At 33.0% G+C, this 12,724-nt stretch overlaps 1 protein-coding gene across 3 annotated transcripts in view; it reads left to right on the top strand.

Moving 5' to 3' along the window:
- Window positions 1-12,724, top strand: part of DIAPH2 (diaphanous related formin 2) — an 843,900-nt gene that overhangs the window by 232,418 nt on the left and 598,758 nt on the right. For all 3 annotated transcript variants that reach the window (XM_033107889.1, XM_033107880.1, XM_033107870.1), the window contains 3 exons: window positions 5,092-5,210; window positions 7,206-7,322; window positions 9,578-9,696. In XM_033107889.1, the coding sequence (XP_032963780.1) occupies window positions 5,092-5,210; window positions 7,206-7,322; window positions 9,578-9,696 (355 nt within the window). The remainder of the gene's footprint in view (window positions 1-5,091; window positions 5,211-7,205; window positions 7,323-9,577; window positions 9,697-12,724) is intronic.

Genomic DNA, 12,724 nt, shown 5'->3' with positions numbered 1-12,724 from the left:
TAAAGCATTAGACATTTTGTAAGCTTTTTTTATATTACAGTAATATCAGTCTTTATATAGGACTGATGATTCAGAATTCAGAATTCAGCTGATGATGTGTCCAGAAGTGGTTGTTGTATTTTGTTTTGTTTTGTTCTGTGTGTGTGTGTGTGTTCTTGAAGTTGAAAGGGAACTTCTTTTCTTTGAATACCGAGAACATAAAAGACTACTTTTTTTTTAATGTTTCAATTTTCGTTTAAAATTTTTTGCTTTCCTCTTTGATAACTTAGATTGATTTCATTTGTATTCAGCGTAAGTATGCGTAGAATTTTGATTAGTATATTCTAGACACATTTCTTTGGTATTCTTGTTACAATGCTGTAGGAACTTTTATAAAGAAAAACAATTTTATTTTTTGAATGTGAACATTTATTCTAATTATGATACTGTTGGAAAACATTTTTGAAATAACTATAGGCTAATAAATGAGCGCACTCATTCTTTAAATACAAATACAACGACTGTGACTTTATATTTTATTTAGTATATTTAGTGGAAGAGGGATTTTGTTTAAGACCATGGTATTGTTAAAGGAGACAAGTAAAATCTCAGTAGCTATCTCATTTAAGCTATTCAGATCACACCTGAGAAACAAATAGAAGAAGTCAGGGAGAAACAGAAAGGACTGAGGAAAGAAAAACAAAGCAAAACAAATGCCAATGAGCATGTAGATAAGACCTAAGGTACTAGAAATACCAAAATCAAGGAAGTTTCCTGGTGAGTAACTAGTGTGTAGCATGTGTCTGTAACTTGTGTTCTGATTGTCTTAACTGAAAGTACTTGAAACTTGTCATCATAAAATGTACGATTGGGTCTACTGAAACCCATTTTAATCAGATGTACGATTAGGTCTGTTTTAGAAATCTCTATGTCAGCTCCACTTTGAATGGTTCTTGAATCCATGACTTTAAAAACTAAGGCATTGCTTGCAGCGAATCAAAGCAGCATTTTAAGTGACCCGTAGAGAGGTTCATTAAGCGGTTAATTTAGGCACATTCGCTAGTGGTAGTGTGTATAACACATTATTTGTGTTTTGTCACAGATCTTTCCTCATGAAAAGTCAGTGCCTTAGCTAGCTAGAGATAATGCTATAGTCTTGATCTAGTTTGCTTTTGAGTTGCCTACTCATTGGTTTTCCATGCTTGGCCCCACTGGGCTAGTCCTTTGTTTCTGGGAGAGTAATCACGTTGTTGGGCACCTGTGGGCTATAGGGGCTCCATGTTTTCTGCCTTAGGCGTTGTTGCTACTCTTCCAATCTTTCATTCCCCCTGTCTGTTTATAATTGAACATTCATTTTCTTCCGTATACTACCAAATGGCTGGTCAAGAAAACTGTGACTCTCATTTTGATTTGTTTAACTCCTCATCTTTTCAGAAAGAGTATGGACTGTAGTTTTTATCCTTACCTTTTGCACTTTTGTCTGGGTGTATCAATTTCTGCTGGCTTCAGTGGTCTCATGGTATCTTACTCATTTGGTTATAGTGACAGCTAGGATTTTGCATTAGTACTTCTAAGCTGCACTTTCCCATTGGCCTTATACCCTTATGGTAGGCCTCTGGTGTCAGCATATACTTCCTGTGTCACCATATATATTCTTAATATATACTTTCAGTTACATTTTTCTTTAAGTATCACATCTCTTCTCTATGCCTTGCTTCTCAGATCTCAGTGATTCTGAAGCAAGAGGAAATTAGAAAATGTCATGTTTCTGCCTCCTAAAGTTTTGGAATAGAACCTACAAGGATTCTTATTTATTTATTTTTTTAATCTCCCTAAGACAGTGGAGTGAAACATAGCTAAATATGGCTCCCGTTTTCAACCAAGACGTTGGTCATGTCCCCCTACACACTGTCAAGATCTTATTGAGGGTGAGGAACAGATACTTGGTTTTGGGGAAAAAAATCCTTTCCATGTTTTTCTGATGTAGAAGATGAGAGTCGAGTTCAGGCACATAGATCCTGAGATTAGAGATTCATTCTTTAATACCATAGATTCCACTGCTGCTGCTGTTTTCCTTGTAGTTTTTGTCATCACGATATGGAGCACAGGTCAGAATGGTCATACTTTAATGTATACTAGATGTACCTAACATGTCAGCTGTCTTATTAACTCGTTATTAATGTAATAAATATTTAAATTTAAACCACTAGAATTTAAAGTAACTTTAATTTGTATTACAGTAATTTATATTATGGTAATATTATAGTTTAATTTATATTGTAGTAAATGTCTCATTTATATTAAATAGTTTTTACACATGCACTGAAACTGAATGTATCCGTAGAAGTGTCTTTAAAATCCTTACCTTTTTCCTATTTGTTGTTATTTTGTACACTGTTGTAACAAGAGCAGCTCCCTAATTTTCTAGGATATAGCATTCAAGGTAGCAAATTAGACATGGTCATGACCAATATTAGTAGTTGGCATAGAGATCAAAAATTATTACTGTCTGGAATCACTAAGCAATAGGGAAGAATAGTTCTCAGTATTTCAGTAGCCCCTAAACTATCATCATATTATAGTAGAGTAAAATTTTTTTTTCATATAGTTATCAGAATCCTCAAGACAAGGACAACTATTTTAATTATATTCTGTAAAAATATATTTTCAAAATTCCCCTTGTCTCTGTGGATAAATTATAGTGTTTAAAGGGAGTTTATACTTCATTTATGTGAAAAATTCACATTTCATAAATTTGTTTTAGTAATTTGGGATAAATGAGTTATTACGTACCATGCAGTGATTTCTAAAATGGTATTTGCTCTGTAGTTAACTTACATTGATTTCTTGTGAAATCTCCATTTGCCTTTTATTTAGTTAAGAAAATTAGGTAAATCAGATATATGAACAAAATAGTCAGAAACTGTGTCTGTATGTAGCAGGCATTCTTAATATCTTCTGAGACCGACAAACCCTTCCTTATTCTTTTGAAGACTCAAATTTGACTGACTGATAATTAGTCATGTATTGGTAATGGACTTTGATTTCCTTAGAAGTACACTGTATTATAGAGAATTATATATTTTAGAGAATCTAGGTAAAATATTCCATGTCTATACAGCACATCTGTTTAAAAAATAACTAAAACATATTTATAATATTTCACATAGTTAATAGTAGTGTAATTGCAATATTCTACGTTTTACAATATCCTACATTTTTCAATATAAAACTTTAGTGATGCGTTTTTATTTTATAGGATAGCTATCACATTTGTGGTATGTGAAATCTTTAATTCATTAAATGTTTATTTTATCAATAATCAATAATTAATGGATATATATTTCAAGGTTGGACGTTTGACTGATTATATATATGTATGTGTGTATATATATGCACATATATTTATTGTAATGGAACATGGTTCATAAACAATATTTACAAGATACTGCATTTATACATGTCTATTTTTATATTGTGCTACGTATGTTCACATACTATATGTTATGTAAATGATGTATCTTAATTAAAAACTAAATTCATTTAATCAGTTATTTTTACTGAAAATATTGTAATCTTGCATATTGATTCCATATTTTATAAACTAATTAAATCATAGCGCTGCTGATTAAATTATAGTATTTTTCTGTTTTTCAAATATACTTTAAGGTGTTCAAGTTTTATAGTGAGCATCTAAGAAAAAATAGAATGAGACATAGGAATGCAGAAATGTTTATATTCTGAAATGTGTTATTAAAGATTATTTTTGCAACGACCAGCCTTTTGGGTGTGTCTGACTTCTGCTCTATTCCGAATGGAGTTCAGAAATCTCCTGATAATGTGACCCACCAATGTTATATAAGTTTGCATTCCAATAAATTTCTTCATTCCCCTTGAAAGTGGAGAATTAGACCTAAAGCAAGTTATTACTAAAGAGAAACCTAAGTGTAAATACATTTATTTGTTATATATTTTATATTGTATAGAAACACATTAAGTACTTTTATATGCTCTGCAGGTATATTTTCAGTTAATTATTATTATGTATGGGAATGTTAGAAAAAGAACATCTAGAAATTGCATAAATTTGTGTTTGGCTTAAGTAATAGCCGTTACATCTCCATTAATAATTGTTCCATTGAATAAAAATAGAAAGAAGAAATGCATCCTATTTTGTTCTAAGGACCTAATTTGAAGTACACCATGCTTGCATTTCTTTTTAGAGTTCAAGCTCAGCTCTGAACATCTTAATCCCACTTTCGGTATCACCCTGGAACATCCACAGTTGTGATTATCGATTTGGGTTTTGAAAGCTGCAACTTAATGGACACATATTAAAAGATATTCCAGGTGATATATATTAAGCCCAACAATCTCTAGTGTGGCATGCTTCCCAAGATTTTGTTGGTACTATTATTTTGAAAATGATCAGAGGTTTGTAATGCATGTGCTTATAATGTATTACAAAATCAAATCTTTGAAGCCCAAGTTGGTATTTTGTGATTAGGCTAAGCAAAAATGAAGGGGGTCGGAGATGGCTAGATGTGCAGCCTGATGAAAAGTCCTGATGTCTTTTTGCTTCAAATCACAAAATATCATTGAAAACAAATTTGTTCATACAACTTTTCACGCCATACTTGGGACTGTTGTGCTTGAGTATATCCTAGCATTAGTTCTTCATTAATACAATTGATCTGTATTTCCTTTTTTTTTTTTTTTTTTTTTTTTGGGCCAGAGGCATATGTGAATGTTCTAACTGCATGAATTCTTTTCTGATCTTTGATTAGTGTGTTTAGTCCAAATGACAGCATTCAATTTTAGTTGTTAGCAGTTAGTGCCCCCTCCCAGCCCGTGTAAAAGTGACTGTTAATTTTTTAATGTGAATAATCGAAATCTGGGGCATGAAAAGAAAATGCAGTGAATGTGATGATGTTATTTTATTTTAAAGAAGAAAAACACAGTACATTTACTTTCTTACAGGAGAACAAGAGCCCCGGTCAATATTTGAAATTGTTTCTGTGTATATAAATGAGTTATAGTGCGTGGCCTTTATCACCACAGTATGGTGTTGTCAAACTGTTACTCATCTGTTATTTTATGTTTATCTGTCAGGATCTCAAAGAAAAAGAGAACGATGAGCTTGATATTCAGTTGAAAGTATTTGATGAGAACAAAGAGGACGACCTAACTGAATTATCACATCGTCTCAGTGACATTCGAGCAGAAATGGAATATCCTTTGGGCAAAGTAGAAAAATAATTTTGCATGTATGGTGAAAAAGGGATTTGTGGGTGATTTGGTGGACCATTATTAGTATTCTTGTCTGTCAGCCCAATTTATATCCATTTATTTATATTAGAACCTCGCTATGATGCTGTCCTTGAGACTCATTTTGAGGAACTGTCAGACTGTCCTGATGATTTACACAGACTATATTGAAAAGTACACAGCGGCTTGCTGTATTACAGGTGTAGTCTGCTCAACGGTCTTGAATAGAAAGGGCCTAAGGGGATATACCTCACACAAAGATTTTGCAGGTAAAGTTCCCTGAGTTCATATGTGACTACAGGTAATATATTGTGCTTTCAGTTTATTAGATGGTACTCAGTCATTTAGAGATATCATTCAATTCAAATAAATGTCTTATTCTCAATCCAAATATTTTGGTTCCTTCGCAAAAAAAGAAATGTTTAGATGTTAAAATATCTGACTCTAATGAGGCTGTGTGGTAGAAGCATTTGAATCAAATACAACTAGCATATAATTTTCCTATGGTAAAGATTTTATACAAAATGATTTGACATCTCAGAGATGGTTGTGATAGCATTGCTGGCCATTTGTTTCACTCCCATTAAATTACTTACTTATGGATTGTGGGGAAATTAGGAAATACTTCAGAACCAAAATGATCTTTGAGCTGGACCTTTTCTCTATGATGTCTTCTTTCCTCTTCCTCCTCCCCTGTCAAAAAAGCTGGGAGTAATATTCCCCTCCTTGAAAATCCTAGAGTACTTTGTTTATCTCTTATTTATGTACACTTCTATGCCACTATGAGATTGAGGGCAGAAATGCTCTATTTTTATCTTTTCCCTCCAATGCTCCTATCAAAGTGTCTTACTTATAAGTACTGGATAAATACAGAGGGTTTCAAAAAATGTATACACATTTTGAGAAAGGAAAAAAAAACTGTATTAAAATTGTAATAGTCAATATATACCGATAACAAAAGATGAATACAAGTCATGTGTGTACATTTTTTGGCACCCATGCATTCAACAAATAACAATTTCATAAATATATGGGACAATTCCTCACAATTTTTTATCTATCATTAGTGATTCTAATTTACAATGGTTTCCATAATATTAAATGCTTTTTATGTCAGTTAATAAATATCTTGCTTTTCATAGATTTTTCTTATAATCAAAGTTCACCATAAAGCTATTTTCAGATCTATTCTGTAGCCATTTAAAGGACCTTATGAGAGTTTAACACAGCACTCTAACATGGGGACTAAGAAGTAATCCATCATATACTTAATTCTACTTCGGAGAAAATGTTGACATTTCAGGTTATTTTTAGGATGTCGGATTACGTCTCCTCTTCTACTTTTCCTTTACATTGATTTTTCCAGTTGCATTTTTGAAATCTGTTTTCTAGTTTGCTAAAAGCATCTAAACTTCTATTCTTTTTATATCCTAAGGAAAACGTTTCAAGTTTCATTGTCTTTACCCTCCATTTTTTTCAAATAATGAAATACAAATGAATGCAAACAATAATAATTTCAGATTTTGTTAAGTCTTTCATTTGTATAAAATAAGAACAGTTTTGTGATCTCTTATCAGTCCACGGAATGCTCATTTGTCTTCTGTCTCACGTGCCAGTGAAAGTAGAGGAGTAGTGGCTTTCATCAATAATATAGGTCCTCCCTCTGTTACAACCGCAGGAAGATCAAGAGAAAACCATTTTCATTAATGCCATTGCTGTAGTGAGTAACTGATCATTTAAGGTTTTGATGCTTAAATCATCTTGGAAATGCTCTTTAAGCCTTTTTCTCTCGTTCAAAGATTAAAGTGATTCCATAGATTAAATTTCTTTATGTAAATGTTTAAATACTGGATCATGGAGTTGAAGGTTTAGAAACAGTAATAGAAACAAAATGATACATCAGTGAATGAAACTTTCATCAAGAATCTTTGATATTTTTTCCTTTACTTACTTTTCACTGATATGAATGAAGTATACCATCTTCTGTATAATATGTTGAAGGACACAGCTGCTGAAAATTACTTATTATCCATTCTACAACATTTTCTGCTCATCCGAAATGATTATTATATCAGGTGAGAGGCAGTTTGTATAATTTGAATTAGATATTAAAGGAAAATTAACATTGTAGGGGTGCCTAGACAGTTATACATATATAGAGTGTAAGAGTTTGACGACTCAAGGTAGTATTTTTTAAACAGTGTTTGTTTATTTTTAATTGGGCCAGAAGAATCTTACTTACAAAAATGGGGTACCCCAGTGACAGGACTTTCAATAGCAATGAATCCAACAGATGTTACTGACCGCATCATGAATTTTCTTTGCTAGATTATGGTAGCGCAGAGTCAGCGCTGAAGAGTCTGTGGTAGAACTTTTAAACTCTTCTATCTTTTAATAAGTAAGGTTTTACTGTGATTTCTATTTTATCATATTTGTAATAGATGTGATCTTATCTAAGAAAATAATGGGAATATTTCAACTTTATGTTCAGTAATGTAATTATTCTAAATAAATAATTATAATAACCCATATAGTTAGAAGTATTAGAGTCTAGTCATTGAGAATATATCTGAAAACCAGAAAGTTAGAGAAAGGTTTCTGAGTGACTGAAATTATCCAGAAGTTGGTGACCATGGTCTTACATTTACCCATTCAAGAGACTCTTAGTTGTTCTTCATACTCTAATATGTCCGACATTCTGGCAATCTAGGTTTCCTGATTTGTCACAACTTCCCGTGGGGTCAGGTCCAGTCACAACAAAAATGACAGTTCTAAAGCCATGTCGAAAACTATTGTAGCTCAGACCAGTATAGTAACTCATGGACATCATGATGTTGCAGGGACACAGAAAAATGTTTAAAATACTAAATTTTATGCTGTTTTTTTTTGTTTTTTGTTTTTTAAGCAGGAAAGATGATAATGCATCTGAAATAGTTCTGGCCATTAAAGGGGTATTGTGGCTGTGTATGTGCAGTTACATGGGGAAATATTTTGGATGAAACCATCCATTTCTCAGTAACTGAATAAATGAGAACTCATAATGTGACACGCTTTTTATCCTGAGAATATCCATGTGAGTTAGAAGTGTTACAAGCACTCGTATTCTACTTAGGGATACTTAACGTGTCCTCAAAGAGAACAGTTGGGTTTTCCTGATTTAAACCAAGGAGTCATTGACTAGACTGATTAGAAGACAATATTATTTACCCTGGACCTGATGATGACTTGAAAGAGCCTCATAATGTGTAATACAGAGGGGGCCCAAAAAATGTACACACTTTCTAAGAATGGAAAATACTGTATTAAAATTGTAATACTCAACATATACCAATAACAAAAGATGAACACAAGTCATATGTATGCATTTTTTTGGCACCCCCGGTGTTACTATTCTTGTTCTGGAGACCAGCCCCATGACAGAAGACATATAAGAGAAATTAGAATCTGTTTGGCTTCATTTGCGAGCTTTGGCTAGTTATTAGCACACAAATTTTAAGTTTATATCATAATTTGTTTATAGTAGTATTTCTTTCCGATTTTCTGTTGAATTTATTAGCCACTGATAATACTAAAATTTCCCCAAATATTAATGCGAAAAGTGCTTTTAAATTTTTTTTTGTAGTATCCTAGTCGTTATTTCTAAGGCCAGAATTACCTTGATAGATTAAAGAGTTAGGACGTGTTTTAAAACCTTTAACACTTGAACAAATTGAGGCTATAGTCATGCATATTAAGTGTCTATGCTTCTATAAAATGGATCTTTTAAAATACGTGCATAAATACATTTTTGGAATAGACTGCAGCATAAGTGGCTCAGTCCAGTTTTGTAAGCTGTTATAACTAATCTTGAGCAAAAGTATTGGAATCAATTCAAGACATCGCTTGCCACCTAATGCCAAGATACTCATCCCTTATTGAAATTAAGAACGGGTGGAGGCCTAAAACCATTTCTGTATCCATGGATGTAGGACTAACAGGTCATTTGTTTTCATTACCTTTAGGAACAATAGCTAAGGAAGTAGATAAGGTTGATAAGTGTCTCGGTACCCAAGCATGAATCTCTGCAAACTAGATTATTAAGTCACTAAGTGTTCACAGCTGATTACATCACAATGGGTTTTGCACTATAACATCCAGACCGTCTTTAACTGCAGGTCTTTAACTGCAGGCCTGTTTCTCCTAAGAGAGTGTAATGACTAGAGAGATTTTTTTTTTTTTTTAAACAGTGCTAGGAAGAGACTTAGTTCTTTTATCATACTGAATCACCACTTAAGAAAATTGATTTGTATAGGTGGGAAAGGTATTCAACAATACTTTCTTTCTCTTTCAGGCCACAGTATTACAAAATAATTGAGGAGTGCGTTTCACAGGTAGTGCTGCACTGCAGTGGTATGGATCCAGATTTCAAGTACAGACAAAGATTAGACATCGATTTAACTCATCTGATAGGTATGTAATATAATCAGCCATGTCCTCTGTGTTTTACTCTCTGCTTTATAATGGGCTCTTTTTAAAGGTAGCTCTCACTGAACTTCCTCTGTTAATACCCGATGAATCATTGTGTCCGTGGGTACTCAATCAGGATAATTGTTAATTATCATCATGAGAGTTCTGCCTATGTGATTGAAAATATTAACCTATTTGATAAGTTTCAACACTCTTCAATTCAATTTAAAATTAACATCCCACAAAAAAAACCCCGCATTATATTATTATAGATTAATGCTTTCCTTTTCAGAAACACAACTTTGAAATCCTGGTGATTTTTGTAGAAATCATGTGTACAATGGGGTCTAATTAGTAATTCAGTTATGTTATTAGTGTTGACATTTAAGAAAAATACAGGCTTAATTCAGTAACTGAAGACTTTATTTCTATTAATGTAAGTCAATTTATATTTCATAGACCTTAGAGCTAGGTAGGAATTTCAGATGAACATGTTCATCTCGTTGGATTGCTGAGGAAAGGACCTTATATCATCCGGTACTGGTAGTTAGCTATATTTTCAGGAACAGTCTCTGGATGGTGTGAGACATCTCTTATGAAATAAGTTATGCTATCTGACCTTATAGTTAAGCAATTTTATTTATACCTAATCGAAACCACTACTGCTAAGATTCAAGCATGAACTCATTTGTCTTGTCTTTTAAGGAAGAAAACACCAGCTGTTGAATGCCAGTTATGTATTATTCTTTACTCCATAGCACAGAGCAGACTCACAGTAATATCCTTATTATTATTATTTATCACATATTATTCTTTTCTGATTTTAAAACTGCCCCTCACTTATTCTAGGCAATCTGACAGAATAAACCACCAATGTCACTTTTCAGCTCAGTACTGTTTACTGCCATTACCCACTTTTCGGCGCAGTTCCCTCTCTCTCTCTCTCTCTCTCTCTCTCTCTCTCTCTCTCTATGCTAATTTTTCTTGGAGAATTTATGTTATGAGACGTTTTCCATGTTAACCTTTAAAATGTGACTTTGAATGTCTGAATAATACTCAATTTTATGGAATACCATAATCATCTTGACTAGTCCTTCCTTATTGTCCATCTAGATTGTTCAGGTTTTCACTGTTATAGGTGAATCGCATATGAACATTCTTTGTATACATGTTTGGCTTTTTCTCATCATTTCCTTAGGATTTATTTCTGTAATTGAGGGTATGAACTTTGAAAGGCCAAATGCTTTTTAGAAAGCGTGCACCAATTTACCTTGTCTAACAATTAATCTAAATACTGATCTCGTTTTCATTGAGCTTTCTAAACTCAGTAGTTTATTTCATATTTTGTTGAGAGAGTTATAAGGGACTATTTCCAAATATTTGTATTGGCTTATAATCTATTACAGACCATAGTTGGTACACATACTCTAGTGTTGATTTGGCTAGTTCATTCAGTGTTCACAGACATTTGTTTTGTGTACTGTGTGCCCGGTACTTATAATTGTGTAGTGTTCATCAAGAGTGTTGAGGTGGAGAGAGACGAAGAGACAAATAGGAGAGGATAGTCAGAATCTTAGACCCACGTGTCATCTCTGTGATTATGAACAAATCACTTAACTTCTGTAGACTTTAGTCTTTTTTAGACTTTTAGTTTCCTTTGCCTAAATTCAGATAAGTCAAATATGTATGTGGTTCTTAATGTTTTATGGTCAGAAGCCTTTTTCAGTAGCTGATGAACGCTGTGAACTTTCATTAGAATGCACATGCGCACACATGCATACAAAAATTAGCAGGTGCTTCAAGAACTTTTAGGAAATCTGTGGATCTCTATTTTAAGATCCCCTGGACTTAAGGAGCATAGAGTCTCTTCTGATTTCACTATTCTGTAAGTCTTGTATTATTTATAAATCAGATCATATTCCTGCCTAATTTCTGATACATTGTGATTGAAATGAAAGATCCTTACCAACAATTGCAACCACAGCAAAGATATGGTCCCTCTTTGATCTCATCATTTACCGATTTCCTCCTTAGTTGCCTTGTTCTAGCAACACAGTTCTTTAAAATAAAAGAAGAAAACGCTTTAGTGAGGTATAGTGGACATGAGATAAACTACCCATCTTTAAAGTGTACAATTTGATAAATTTTGATATTTATGTACTCATACGTTGTAATGTCAAGATAATGAACATCTCTCTCACCCCTGAAAAGTTTCTGCATTCTCCTTTGTAGTCCCTCCTTCCCATGGCTCCCTGTACCTCTCCCATTCCAAGACAATCACTGATCTGCTTTCTCTTACTATAGTTTCATTTTATAAAATTTTATGTAACTAGAAACGCACTGCATATACTCTTTTCGCCTGGCTTCTTTCATTCAACATAATTATTCTGAGATTTATGTTCTTGTATTACATGTATCAGTAGTTCATTCCTTTTTATAACTGAGTAGTATTCTAATATATGGATAAACCACAATTTCTTTATACATTGACTTGTTGATAAGACATTTGAGTCCTTTCTAATTTTTGGCTATTATAAATAAAGGTGCTATAACATTCACAAGTTTGGGTATAGAGATATGTTTTTATTTCTTTGGGGTAAATAAATAGATGTGGAATGGCTAGGTACACAAGAGACTATATGCGTAATGATGAGAATATTGTCCAAAGGAGGGTCTTCAGTTGTTTATATTCTGGAGTGCTTGATTATATGGGAAAAGTTTGATGTTCATTTCTTTATTTACATAATATATTCTACCCCTGATCAGAAATGATTTAAGTGAAGGCTTTCTTTAGGAAAACTGAATTAATGAATGTTATTGTATCTCTCCCTCTAGCCTTATTTTAGGGTCATTTTGAGTCTTAATAATCTTAAGCATAGATTCTTTGGCACCTCTCTACCCTTAATAAACTATAAAACAATTTGCAAAGATCTGTAATTGCAGAAGTTGCAAAATAATTGAATACCTTTAAAACAATGATGATTTCGTCAAATATATGCTTAGATGCTTGGTTTTGTGCCTCAACGGTAGT

Source organism: Rhinolophus ferrumequinum, chromosome X, assembly GCF_004115265.2.
Source record: "Rhinolophus ferrumequinum isolate MPI-CBG mRhiFer1 chromosome X, mRhiFer1_v1.p, whole genome shotgun sequence".
NCBI classification, from domain to species: Eukaryota; Metazoa; Chordata; class Mammalia; order Chiroptera; family Rhinolophidae; genus Rhinolophus; species Rhinolophus ferrumequinum.
This window is presented reverse-complemented; position numbering and strand designations above follow the sequence as displayed.